Source organism: Ambystoma mexicanum, chromosome 2q (assembly GCF_040938575.1).
Source record: "Ambystoma mexicanum isolate Mex_15411 chromosome 2q, UKY_AmexF1_1, whole genome shotgun sequence".
NCBI classification, from domain to species: Eukaryota; Metazoa; Chordata; class Amphibia; order Caudata; family Ambystomatidae; genus Ambystoma; species Ambystoma mexicanum.
The window spans coordinates 87,672,939-87,686,860 of NC_090924.1; the positions used below are offsets into that span (position 1 = coordinate 87,672,939).

Sequence of the window (13,922 nt, forward strand, 5' to 3'; positions counted from 1 at the left end):
CCAAGCCTCGCGGGTGCCGGCGACCCATAAAAGGGAGCAGTGATCAGGAGCAAGTCGCGTCTCAACGCGGTTTGTTCCGGATCGTGTTGCCCGCTCACTCGGCTTCCGAGTTACCTGCTTGCTCCTGCCTTCTGCCCTGGTCCGAGTTACCTGCTTGCTCCTGCCTTCTGCCCTGACTCCAGTTACCTGCTTGCTCCTGCCTTCTGCCCTGGCCCTGTTTCTCCCCTCCTAAACCATTCTTCCTCTCCAGCGGGTCCCTGGGCCATTTTGCCAGTTTAGCTCTAGCTTTGCTGTGGGTTTCCTCTCCCAGTTCTTGGATTCCTCTGGGTTCCCTCCCCAGTCCTTAGATTCCCTCCTTGATACTTGGGTCTACCTACTCCTGGATCAGTTCCCCTCCTCCAGTCTGAGTCCTCACATGTTTGCGCCGGATTTTTTGGACTATCTGGTGTTCACCTGTCTGGCCAGTCTCTCCCAGACCAGTTTCCTATTGCCTGCAAGATCCTCGCCTTCCTATGGACAGTGTTATACCAGCCCTGTCTTCACCTTGTAATCATCTTTGGCCAACCTTGGACTTGAGTGAGCCACAGCATCAGTATAATTTCTCCTGGGATTGGCTCTTTTGGATTTCACCCTTTGGCAAGAATCTTCAGACTAAGGACTTTGAACTTCCGCCTCTCCTGCCTGTGCCTGCACAGTCCCTATGTCACGCTAATCAGGAGAGTGCATCCCGTGACGTTGGGAGTCGGTCCATCTTCCACCCAGTATCAATCTTGGGTGGTGGAGAGGCTGGTTCCTCGTGTCACTTGCTCATCTAGCAAATGGTGTCAGTCTGGCTGCCTCATCAAGATCAACTACCAAGCAGACAGGTATGCAGCATTCTCATGATACACACCTTAACATGACAATCCAGTAAGAGAACTAGACCTGCTAAATAAAAGCAGTTTGTATTGAGCACAAAATTGGGTCCAAAGATGTGTATATGGAATTTATTTTCAGAGTAAAATAACCCTACTACTGGATACTTTTGAAGCATCTATTTACAAATGATACAACACAGGAAATACTTGACTCTAATATAAAATATACAACATTAGATATGTGGTTGGAGTCCCCCATTTTGTTTCCTATGATAAGAAGAACAGGGCACACTACAACACATTATCTTATACCTCATCATACTAAAATTGGAGGTGTGGGGGAGTGAAATTGATAATCATGAACAAAACATGTTACTACTTACTTTTATTTTTTTCCTTTATTCATATTAAGGGATTATAAAAAACTGTTCATTAAAGTTATCAGTGGAATTAACTTAAGTCTGGCAATTTGGCCAGAGGGAGGGAAAAATACAATGTGGATGACTGAAGAAGGGAGGTGCGCTACACACCTAAGATTGCTTTCAAATATACAACAAGCAAACGATCGCCATACGTGGATGTCTTAGACGGTGTGAATTACAGTGATGAAAAATAAACTGGGTTAATAAGTAACACAATTAAGATAATTAAGTTTGGTTAAGAAGCCTCCGTTGCGGGGCCTCGAAAGAAGGTACAGTTAAAGGGCACCTTTATGAATAAGGAAAACGGTTGAAGCCAGAAGAACTGACAGAGAAAATAACACAAGACGCTGCAGTTTTAGATAGCATGTTACCTTAAGCTTCTTCTCCTTCTCATGCACTACAGCACGGACAATGTTGAGAGAGGTGTACGTAAAGCTGAGCATGAGCAGCAGGGGAAGTTGGTTCTGGATGGCAAGCAGAAAGAGGTCATTAACGTAGGGTGGGAAGGGGAAGCGTCTGACAATCACCCCCAGCTTGGCAAGAAGAGATGCAACTGTGGTATTCCCACTGGCATTGGCCATATGATGGATGATTGCTCTATCCACAGTATGCTGTACTGCCAGGAATCCTTCCCTGATGTACCCTGAAATAGGTGAAAAAAAGATTAGTAAACATACATGCTAGCTGATTTGAGACACTGATACAAGCAAGACAATCTGGCTACGTACACCAAAAACCATTTTATGTCACACATCTATACATATTTGTTAATTATATTTAAATTATGCTCAAATGAGAGAGGAATGTTGAGATGCACTTGGTTTTTTAAGGCCATACAACAGGATTTGGTTTACGCATCCTTTGGTTTAAGCCCCAATCAGCTGCTCACTTTGCATAGGCTGCAGCCATATAAGTGCATGCAAGAAGAGACAAGACACCCAATCGCTGTCACTTCAGTATCCCTTTTCTCCATCGAAGCCTACTTGTTTATCCTCAACTAGAAGACCTTTGCTTCAATACTTCTTGCCAAACCAAAACGCTTCGCAATCATCTTTTATCCTCATCACACCTTTATGCCAAATTGTCAGAACATTCACCCCCCTCATCCCCATCCTCACCACCTCCACTATCCTGGAAAGAGTTTGGCTAGACAAGCTCTTTTCCTGTCACCAGAATTGGGTGGCCGCTCAGAATCTGCCCACAGGATTGTTTCTATCTTAACAGTAATCATGGGCAGCTTTACCACATCAGAGCTTCCATCGGGTCGTCCTTGAGTAATAAATATCACTGTATTTGTATACATTCTGCCTACTTTGTATTATTAAGGGTGCTCTGTGTGTGCTTAACTGAACTCTTCACCATCTCCACACTGTCCTAAATCTAAGCCTTACTGCCCACTCACACTATATTGATAGGAATTTGGCTAGACATTTGTGTAATTCCTGTTCACTGGAATTGGGTGGCCAAATTCCATTTTAACAGTAATCAAAGGCAGCTTGCCACATCAGAGCTTCCAACAGAATTGGGACTGTTCTCATTTCCAAGATTAAAGACAGATTACCTGATACAGACTGGTACTCATAGTAATAAAAAGATGAAATGCAAGGTTTTTCCTTTCGTTACTGTGAGTGGCATTCTGAATCGGGTCATCTGTCGTCTACCTTGGAAATTAACACACTCCTGATTATGTAATATATGCATGCAACTGTTTAACGTCAACTCATTTACTCTTTATTTTGTGAAAAATTAGAGGGTGATTCACTGCCTAGACCCGTGTGATCCCTTACAAAGGTGGCCAGGGCACAGCCATAGCCTTTGAATACAAACCCTGGGGGTGGACAAGTGCAGGAGAATCACCTGAGTGAGGGGACCGCTGGGATTAGGGAGGAAAACCCGATGGCGAGACATGGTATCCCCCTTTCCAAATACCCCAGCCCCGTTTTATTTTATAGGATATTCCAACTTCCCAAATTCCCCCCCCTTTCCTTCACAAACACTGAGCCAAGTAATAGGAGGTCTGAGGCTAAAAGGAGTACCACCCATGCAATACATTGGACACTAATAAGATCAGGCAGGGTCAGGCCCTTGATCTTAATTACATACACCTGGTACCTATTCGCTCTCCCCACATGGTTCAAAGGTGGAACACAGATGTCTTTCAACTGTTACACTCTGAGCAAGGCGATGCATGAGAAGGAGCAGTTCTTCCAGGGGGACAGCGAACCAGATGGAGCAGAGCGACAGGCCGAGGGACGGAACTGAAGTACAGAGAAACCTTGGACACTCGGGCGAGAGATCATTACCTCCAAAGGTTACGCAAGGAAGCCCAGCCAGAGAGAAGATCCAACCTCTTTTGTATTTCAAGGATACCAGCCACCCTTTCGGGTGAACAGCAGAGTTGGGGAGGTGTAGTGGCAGTTGTGGCATCAGCTTTGACTTCATGATCAAAGCAGCGAAAGAACAAAATTCATTAACACAGCCGGTGAGTTGATGAAAGCAATGAAAGTCTGGTCTGTGTCAAATGAAACTTGACGGCGACAATATCTGACAAATGAAGGTTGCCCGTGTGTCCATAAGACGCGAGAGAAAGCAAAGCATTGTAAAAACTGTAAATGGTAGATGCAAAGTAACAGAGTGGTCCAGCGAAAGAAGATTGCCCAATCGAAAGTCTCTGTGAAATGTCCGATGCCTTAGAAGAGGCGGGAAGAGAAAGAAAATGAGATGCAAGATTTGAACTGTTGTTAGGTTTGATGCCAGCATAGGGAAACCTGGATGTGAGAGATATCTTTGAACTTTGAAATAAGTACTGTACTCAAAACTACATTTACCAAGAGGCCTTGCTGTAGGAGAGAAAAATTTTCTAAAGTCTTAGACAGCAAAAGGAAAGTGAAAGGAGGCTTGAGCCAGACGAAGGGAGGCCTATGAAGGTGTGACTGAAGCTTGGGGAAGGTAAACCCCGCAAATTGTGATTAAAAGGTTTGAGCCGGCAGAGGGAAACCTGTACTGAATTGTGGTAACCAGAAGGAAACACACATTTGTTGAACTGTATTACAAGTTAAAAGGTGACCTGGGCTGGAGTGACAGAAATGCGAGAGGTCCAGTGGATAAACTAGTGAGTTTTTGTGGAAGGTCAAGTGGGCCCTGGTCCACGAAACAAATTGGATCCTTGTGTCCGAAGCCAGAGTGTGTCGCAAGGTCCAACGGTGCCACAAAACTTGAGGAAGGGAGTTTACTCAGCCATACTGACGTTTCTTTTGAACACTGATTTTCCTTTTTGCATTACGCATTCCCTTTACCCATTTATTGTGTTAGAAAGAGGTCAGGCATTAGGTTTATTAGTATAGGCCATTTTTTCTTTTTGTTTGATGGTTGAGCATAGTCCCATCTTAGTTATAGGGCAAGAGAGGAGTTTTCCAACCCCATTTAAACCATAAATAAAGGTTTTGAAACTTCAGCTCTTGTGCCAGTGTCTACTTGTGATACCATGTCTCCCTCACAATTTCCAGTAAAAGCATTTTTTGGGATAAGGGCTGAAGTGACTGCTATAACGGATCAACAATCTGGGAGATGGTATGTGATAATGATCTCAAATCACAGAAATTACTGTCTGGCCTTTACTACACAAACCTAGCAACAGATCAGTTGAGCATTTTATAGTACGATTTTAACATTGGCTCTAAAGTATCACAAAGAGAAAGACCACCACCCTGAGATGAGGACAGGCATTCTCGCATGGTTTCATTGACACAAAGAAGGAGGTTGCACACCATAGGAAATAACTAGAAAGCCCACTGGGCAACAGTGTGGTAACCTACAATACTATGAACTCTCCCCTCCACCACAGTCTCCCTGGCAGAGATCAGTCGGCAGAGGCATCGGCAGGAGTGCCTCATTACGAGTTTGGTGGTATCTGGCCAGTAAATACATACAGATACCACCAAGCTGCATTACTGTTACCGCCATTTGGTCCAACAGTATTACCGTCAGATTACAAGTGGCAGTCCTCATTTTGAGTCCATAGGACTCATGGGATATTTTTGGCAGAATTACTGCAGTGGTAATTCCGTTGCAGTAATTCTGCTGAAAATGGGAAGAACATTGGTGGACTTACCTCCAGCTCACAGCTTGAAGTGAATCCACCAAGTTTCCACCCAACTCATGATTGGGCGGTACAGTAACGCAGCAGTATATGATAATACTGCTGCTTTTAACCCGCACCGTCCAACTTGTAATGAGGCCCAGTGAGGTACACTGTGGAATTCTTTTACATTCGTTGTCCGGTTGGGCTGCTGGTCCCTAGGTACGGAGTTCTGACTGAATGAGTGAGTGAGTGTTAGGCAGAAACCTGTGCGGTTCCCTTAGGGATGACTGCAAAAGATTTAGGACTAAAGGTGGTTGGCAGTAAACCCAATTGGTAGCAGTCTGTACCACCCAGATTTACCCGATAGCTGTGGCTGAGCAGTCAGACTTCTCTCAAGATGAGTTAGGCAGGATATAGAGTATACACAATAGGTACAGAGATACAGTAGCACAAGCAAACACTGACCAGAGCTTTGGTGTAAAAGTATATAATTATTTATTTAAAGACACTTGTAAATTACACTAGCACAAAAGAGGTAAGTAAATTCAACACACAGTCACTATTAAATATATATACAACCCTAATTACTTATTAGACAGGTCTTAGTGAGAAAAACCACTTATTTTCAGACAGAGGTGAGTGCTTAACATAAGATGGCACTCTAAAAAGTTATAGAAAAAGGGAGGGGAAAAGGCAAAGTTATGAAAGCACACAATTTCAATACCTTTCAAAGAACCACAGTGAGGCAGGTTAGGCAAAGTCTACTGGAGATCAAGGAAGTTCAAATGCCATGCCCACTCTTAGAGAGAGCAAGCGAAATGTGTCCAGGATCACACAGTGGGGTTATGCCCAAAAGTCTTTGTAGATAGTTCATAACAGATTGAGATCAAGTCAGGAAAAGTAAGTTAACAGGCCCCCAGGCTAACCCAGGTTAGAAAGTCGAGGATTTACTGTCACCCGGAACGATCTGTCGCAATGTCAGTCTAGAAAAATGGATACCTCTCATATTTGACGGAAAACGTATTTTGGTGGCCGTGGGCCAACCGTCTCATGCACGATATGACAGACATATAGGTTTCCGAGTTTGTCAATGAACGACCATTTTGATGTAACAAGGATCGCCATTTTGTTTTCTAACCATTGCTCATTGCTTTCTGTTTTTATTGCTTCGTAGCACATTTTCTGCTTACACTGCTCGACTGTAAAACATTGTTGTCTGCACGTAAAAAGACAAGGCCGCAGGGCCGCAAGGATAACAAGAGTTCGTTGAAACACAACAAAGGCAGCGCCAGGAAGGAAGGCCCGGCTCCCTCCCGAATGTAGCCTTGAAGCAGAGCTGCAGGGCATTTAATTATTCGCAGTTGCCAGCCAGTCTCGTTATATGGTAGAATATGTTACAATAAAGCAGCTAAAGGCTTGAATTATGCTCTTCCTATGGCCCCCCCTTTACTGAGCCCTGTAGAGCGTGTCGGCTCCCAGGACACAAATAGCACCTCATAGATAGCAGGGTCTGGAATGTGACTCTTCCCCGTATGTAGCTCGCTTCCAAGAACAGAAGCACTGTGTTCTGATCAACAACTGAAAGATGCCTCCACACTTGCAAATTGCACATTGTTACTAGAATAGATATTTGAAGGTGTCATAATTGTCGAAAGTGTCCATCATCACACCGAGTTCAAAGAAACCCAATAAAGGGGGGTGTTAAACATGTCATAGCTGATTGTATGATATGCATTTTGTATATATGTAACTGATGTACGCAATTCACTCTCTTGCGTCCCTCGAGGTCTAGAGATGCACATCGCTGGGCGTGAGACCGAGTTGGCCAACTGAGACTATTTGCTTTGCAATAAACCCTAGCTTTGGGAATACAACCTCGTGTCTGGCATATCTATCGTGTGTGGTGACTTGCCTTGTTTCCATAGACGTAAGGGACCCCTACCGGCAAAGTTATGAAAGCACACAATTTCAATACCTTTCAAAGAACCACAGTGAGGCAGGTTAGGCAAAGTCTACTGGAGATCAAGGAAGTTCAAATGCCAGGCCCACTCTTAGAGAGAGCAAGCAAAATGTGTCCAGGATCACACAGTGGGGTTATGCCCAAAGAGTCTTTGTAGATAGTTCATAAAAGATTGAGATCAAGTCAGGAAAAGTTAGTTAACAGGCCCCCAGGCTAACCCAGGTTACAAAGTCGAGGATTTACTGTCACCCCGAACGATCTGTCGCAAGGGAAGCCAGGCGGGACACAGTACCTGAAAATGGGAAGAACGCTCCAGCAGGGGCAGTTGTTCCTGGCAGCGGGTGCAAGTCAGTTTATCGTCCAGAGGAAGAGGGGGTCTCGACGTGGAGGAAGGCTGAAGGTCGTTGCATTGCCAGGGAAGAAACCAGCCGCAGAGTTTCCCGGTTACAAGGTACTACCCCTTTCTTTGCGGTAGTGGTAAACCATGGTATTACGGTTGCCGGGGTGCTTGGCATGGGCAAGGCGGCCACGAGATGGTACAGGAAGGCGAAAAAACGGGCAAACTGATTATCCCCACCAGTCAAAGGAAGAAGACTCTCCGGACTGGAGATCTCCTCTGTCGTCAGGAAAAGTGGTGAGACGGTTCAGCAGGGCTCCACCGGTGGTGTCGTCGTTGCAGGTCGGCTCGGCTTCTCCCTCCTCGGATTCTTTAGGTCCTGTGGCGACGTCTGAAGTTCCAGTCCCCAAAGCCCTGCTTTTATGCAGAAAACCCCCATTCATTCAGTCTAGCTGTCACTCAAACATGCTAAGTGGTGAGCCAGGCGGTTCACCACTTGGGCTAATCACACAAGAGTGCGACTTGAGTTGCCGAGGCAACTCAGTCCAGGGTGCCTAAACCCCCTCCGACACACCCTGTGGTACCCAGACAGAATGGCACCACTTTTGGAGGCTTCTGTGGAGAAGCCTGCCAAAAAGTGGAACAAAGGTCTCGACTTGGGTTGGAGTCACAGAAGCGAACACAAACGCCATTTTGGAACCAAGTTTCGGCAAAAAATAACAACCGGTGAATTTATATTAATTTAATAAACCAGCGGTATTTTCGAGGCTATATTAAAAAGTGGTAGCCTCGAACAATGGGAAAATCCCAATAGAATATATTCGCGGTTGAATATAAAAAGTAGTATCCACTGCCACCAGCCAAAACTCGTTGCGGGGGACTGGACAGTGCCCCCTCGAACAACAGACCTCGAGGCAATCGAATTGCCCCGACCAGTATGTCCACAATATGATGGTTTGTACTGGTTATGTTCACAATTTAAGACTAGCAAAGCCAATGGTGACTTTACATGCCCTGGGAGACAGTAGTCAGTCCCAGGGTATGGAGTCGATGTTTGGGGGTCGCTACGACACCCCTGGGTTACGGCACGGAGCGTGCTGTGTAACCCCCATACCAAAAAGACATGAAGCCCTATGGGGTAAAGGACCCCATAGCCTATAAAACACATACAAAGTCAAAGGAACACCTCAAATCATGTCTAAGAGTGTGAGGAAGAGAGTCTCACTCTTAGCAGGAGAAAAAGAAAAAAATTAAACCACAAAAATCCAGCAAAGCTGTTGGGGGACTCACTAGGTTTCGGAAATTAGCCTTTACAGAGAATTCTCCCTAACACTCGCGCCCCCACCCCCCAGACTAAGGGACAGGAGGATTTAATCCACCCCTGGATGAATCTCATACCTCTAGTCGATGACATACATCCTAGAGAGACCATCAGCATTTTGGTGGTGACACTCTGACCTGTGCTCAATGGTGAAATCAAACTCTTGCAGGCAGATTGACCATCTCAATAGTTTTGGATTTTCCCCTTTCATTTGCATCAACCATCTCAATGGTTGGTGGTCAGTCTGAATGACAAAAGTAGAACCATACAAGTATGGCCTAAACTTCTTCAGTGCCCACACAATAGCAAAACATTCTCTTTCAATAGTTGCCCACCTTGTCTCAGGATCCTTCAGCTTTCTGCTGATGAAGCAAATGGGGTGCTCCCTACCTTTCTCATCCAGTTGGCTAAGGACTGCACCTATACCTACATTAGAAGCATCTGTCTGCACAATGTAAGTTTGGTGGTAGTCAGGAGCTCTCAATACTGGTGCTTGGCAAAGAGGTTTCTTCAGGTTTTCAAAGGCCTGATTGCATTCCTCGTTCCATTTGACCTTCTTAGGAAATTTTGGAGAGGAGATTACATTCAGGGGAGAAGCTATGGACCCATAGTTCTCTATGAAATTCCTGTAATACCCAGTGAGGCCTAGGAAGGCTCTCAACTGGGTTTGAGTAGTAGGTGTTGTCCAATTTTGCACAGCTTCAATCTTACTGAGCAAAAGCCTTATTTCTCCACCTCCTAACTCATGCCCAAGGTAGACCACCTTACTCTGACCAATTTGGCATTTACTTGCCTTTATGGTCAGATTGGTCTGTCGAAGAGCCTGCAAAACATGTCCTAGGTGGTTAACATGCTCTTCCCAGGATTGGCTAAATGCTGCAATGTCATCCAAGTATGCCATGCAGAAATCCTCCATCCCAGCCAGAACCTGATTTACCATCCTTTGGAATGTCGCAGGTGCATTTTTCAATCCAAAAGGCATAACCTTAAATTGGTATAAGCCAATTGGGGTAGAAAATGCAGTCTTCTCCTTGGCATGGTCTGTCAGGGTTATTTGCCAATAGCCTGACGTAAGGTCAAATGTGCTGAGGAACTTGGCTGAACCAAGTCTATCCACCAACTCATCTGTCCTTGGCAAAGGGTGGGCATCAGTCTTACTGACTGCATTAAGAGCTCTATAGTCCACACAGAATATCAATTCTTTGGATCTTACCTTTGATACTAACACAACTGGGCTAGACCATGGACTAGTAGAGGGCTCTATTACCCCGAGATCAAGCATCTTCTTGACCTCCCCTTTGATGTGGGTCCTTACATTTTCTGACATTCTATATCCTCTGCTTTTGACTGGCAGACAGTCACCAGTGAGTATATCATGCTGTCCCCAAGGGGTCAAGCCTGGTGAAAGTGAGAACAGAGAGGCAAACTGATTTAACATGGCTTTGCACTCTTCTTGGTGCTCAGGTGTCAGATTTGAAGAGAGATTTACCCCTTCAATCTTTTCGTCCAAGGGTAAGCCTCTGAGGAGATCAGGGAGAGCTTCACTCTCTTCTTCCTCTTCTGTTGAAGCTAGAAGCAAGGCTCCTACTTCAGGCCTGGAGACATATGCCTTTAGTCGGTTGGTGTGGAAGCCTCTGGGAGCCTCCTTGGGATTTGCCAAGTCCACCAGATAGTTCACCTCTCCAAGTTTACCCACAACCTTGAAGGGTCCCATCCAATTATCTTGCAAGGCCCTCTGCCTTGTGGGATCATAACTAGAACTAGCTGGTCTTGAGTGAACTCAACCATGTTAGCCTTCTGGTCATGTCAATGTTTGACCAAAGCTTTTCCAGCTTTCAGGTTATCACTAGCTTCTGCCATCATTTGTGACATTCTCCTCTGGAGACCTATCACATAATCAGTCACTCTGACTGGCTTGGGGGGAAGGAGCACTCTCCAACTGCTCCTTAATCAGGGCCAATGGACCTCTGACTGGATGGCCATAAAGAAGTTCAAAGGGGGAATAACCTACTCCCTCCTGAGGGACGTCTCTATAAACAAAGAGAAGGCATGGCAATAGAAGGTCCCACTTTCTTTTAAGGGGATCTTCTAAAGCACCTATCATGCTCTTCATGGTTCTGTTGAACCTTTCTACCAACCCATTTGTCTGAGGGTTTTAGGCAGTAGAGAACTTGTAAGTAACTCCACAGGTTTTCCACATGGCTTTCATGTAGTGGGACATAAAATGTGACCCCCTGTCAGAGATTACTTCCTTAGGAAACCCAACCCTGGTAAAAATACCAAGGAGGGCCTTAGCCACAGCCTGAGCTGTAACAGTCCTCGTAGGAATTGCCTCAGGGTACCTAGTAGCATGGTCTACTACAACAAGGATAAACCTGTTGCCTGAGGAGGTTGGGGGATCAAGGGGACCAACAATGTCAATCCCTACCCTCTCAAATGGGACTCCCACAACTGGGAGAGGCACTAAAGGTGCCACATTCTTGGAACCCACCTTACCAGAAGTCTGGCAGGTGTGGCAGCTCTTGCAAAACCTGTCCACCTCAGCCCCCATTTTTGGCCAATAAAAGTAGAGTGAGAGCCTTTCCTTGGTCTTCTTGAAACTCAAGTGACCAGCCAAAGGAATCTCATGGGCCAGTTGCAAGAACTGTTGTCTGTTTTCTTGAGGTACTACAAGCCGCTTGTAGTCTCCAGGTGCAGACTCAGTTGGTTCACTGTAGAAGAGGCCATCTTCCCAGTGCAACCTATACTTCCCAGGCTCTTGCCCATCAGCCTGAGAAGCTGCCTGTTGGTGAAGACCTTCCAGAGTTGGACATTCTCTCTGTCCCTTACTGAAGTCTGCCCTGTTGGGTCCACCTTCTGCCAGTAAAGACTGCAGCTCAGGATGGTCAACAGGATCCAGATCTCCAATGGGTTCTTGGCCTTCCACTAGCTCTTCTTCAGAGTCTAGCTCCACCATACAGGGTTGTACCTCCCTCTCAGCCTCAGCTGGAGGTGGAGTTACAGGTGTAACTTTGGACAACCTCGGGGAAGTCCTTGTTGGAAGCACTGGAGTGCTTGCTGTTGGCTGATTCTTGGATGTCCTGGGTTTTCCCTTTGCTTCTTTTTGTTCAGTGATAGCAAGTTGTAACTCCAGTGGAGTAGGAGTGATATCTTTCTTCATCATCTCCTTGGGAGTACCTCTCATGGTTCTCTCCCTTTCAGGTCTGGTGAGCTCCTGTAACCTTTTACTAGGTGGTCTGGGGGTATGTGACACTACTCCAAGAGTCTTCAGGTCATTACCTAACAGAACCCTTCCTGGTACCTCACTTTGTATGCTGACCGGTATCTTTGCAGTCATGTCATTACACTGGATGAGAACTGGTAATTGGGGAAGCATCTGCACAGGCCCTCCAGCTAACTTGGTGAGGCGTTTGGGTGCCTTAGCAACATCCTCAGCCTGAAAAAAAGATTTATCCACCACAGTTATGCTGGCCCCAGTGTCCCTAATGGCAGGAGTCTCTTGACCATTCACCTGGACACTGTCCTTATAATACTCTTTAGTATTATCTGGGATAGAGTTATAGACATCTAAATTCTGTTGTTCCCACAGACCCAGAGACACTAAAGAAACACTGGCTGAGACTTCAATGGGTTCATCAGCCAGCAGTAGAAAGTTTCCACTTGCCATTTGTACTTCCTCCTCTGTAGCGAAGGCTAAGGAGACAAGGTTTACCCTTACATCTGGGATCTCCTTTCACATGGTCAGGCGAGCTACAAACATAGCATTTACCAAATGCTTTCTGGAATGGTGGATTGCTCTGACCTCCTTCTGGTTTTCCACCAGAGGGTACACTACTCTGATTTGGTTTCCCTTGTGGCTTACCCTTATTGTTTTGTTTGGGGCCCTCTTTGGGATTGGAATTATTAGAATTCTCTTTGGAGCCCTTTTTTGGCTGTTTCCCCTCATCCTTTTTCTGAGTTACCCCAGAGTCCTTTTGAGTAGCCCTGTTGGCAATCCACAAGTCAGCAGCCTTAGCTAGTTTTCTGGAATCTAATTCCTTTGAATCAGCCAAGTGCTGTCTGAGCTCAGGAGAGCAGGCATCATAAATTGACTCCAACATCACAAGATTCTTCATTCCCTCATAAGTGTTCACTTTGTAACCCTTAATCCATCCCTCTAAGTTCTTCAAACTTTCACTCACCCAGGTAGCCCAAGGGGTACCATCATGCTTTTTGAGGGTCCTAAACCTCTTAAGGTACTGGGAAGGGGTCTTCCCAAAGCTAGCTTCACACATTCATAATCCTTCTTATCCTCCTCCCCCAACTCCATTACCACATCAGTTGCAACAGGGGGAGCCTAGAGAAAAACCAGGAAAGTAACTCATTTCCTGTAATGTTCTGGAACCCATGATTATATTCAAACAAACTCAACCAGTCCAACACATCCAACTTAGGCTCATACATACCCACCAACTCCTTAGGCATCCGGGGTCTTTTGGGACTGGAACTCCTAGAGGATTCGGAGAGAGAAGCACTTTCCACAGACAATTTTTTCCTTTCTAGCTCATGGTTGAGCTCCATTTCTCTGAGCCTTAGTTCTTGGTGCCGTTGTTCTGTTTGAGCACTAATTCTTTTGAATTCTAATTCAAGCTTCATTTTTTCTAGTTCCATATATTGGGGATTAAGTGTGGGACCTGGTAAAGGTCCAGTAGGTACAGCTGGCAGGGGAGACAACTAACATCTTCCGCCTCCTCTTCTGCTTCTGACTCAAAGTTATCAATACTAACATTCATATCAATATCATTGCTGTTATCTTCAGTTGCTGGAGTGGTAGGTTCCTCTGAACCACCATCCAGACTTTGGTTTGCTAACAACCTTTCTATTAGCTCAATTTTCCTGCCCTTAGTCAGGAGGTTCTTATGCTTACAGAGAAGTCTTAAACAATCAGCAGTTTTTGTAGCAAGG

The 13,922-nt window shown here is 45.5% G+C and overlaps 1 protein-coding gene across 6 annotated transcripts in view; it reads right to left on the reverse strand.

Annotated features, from left to right (window-relative positions):
- The window catches only part of ABCA3 (ATP binding cassette subfamily A member 3), a 1,774,001-nt gene that overhangs the window by 1,082,738 nt on the left and 677,341 nt on the right, over window positions 1-13,922 (reverse strand). For all 6 annotated transcript variants that reach the window (XM_069646922.1, XM_069646923.1, XM_069646920.1 and 3 more), the window contains one exon: window positions 1,651-1,922. In XM_069646922.1, the coding sequence (XP_069503023.1) occupies window positions 1,651-1,922 (272 nt within the window). The remainder of the gene's footprint in view (window positions 1-1,650; window positions 1,923-13,922) is intronic.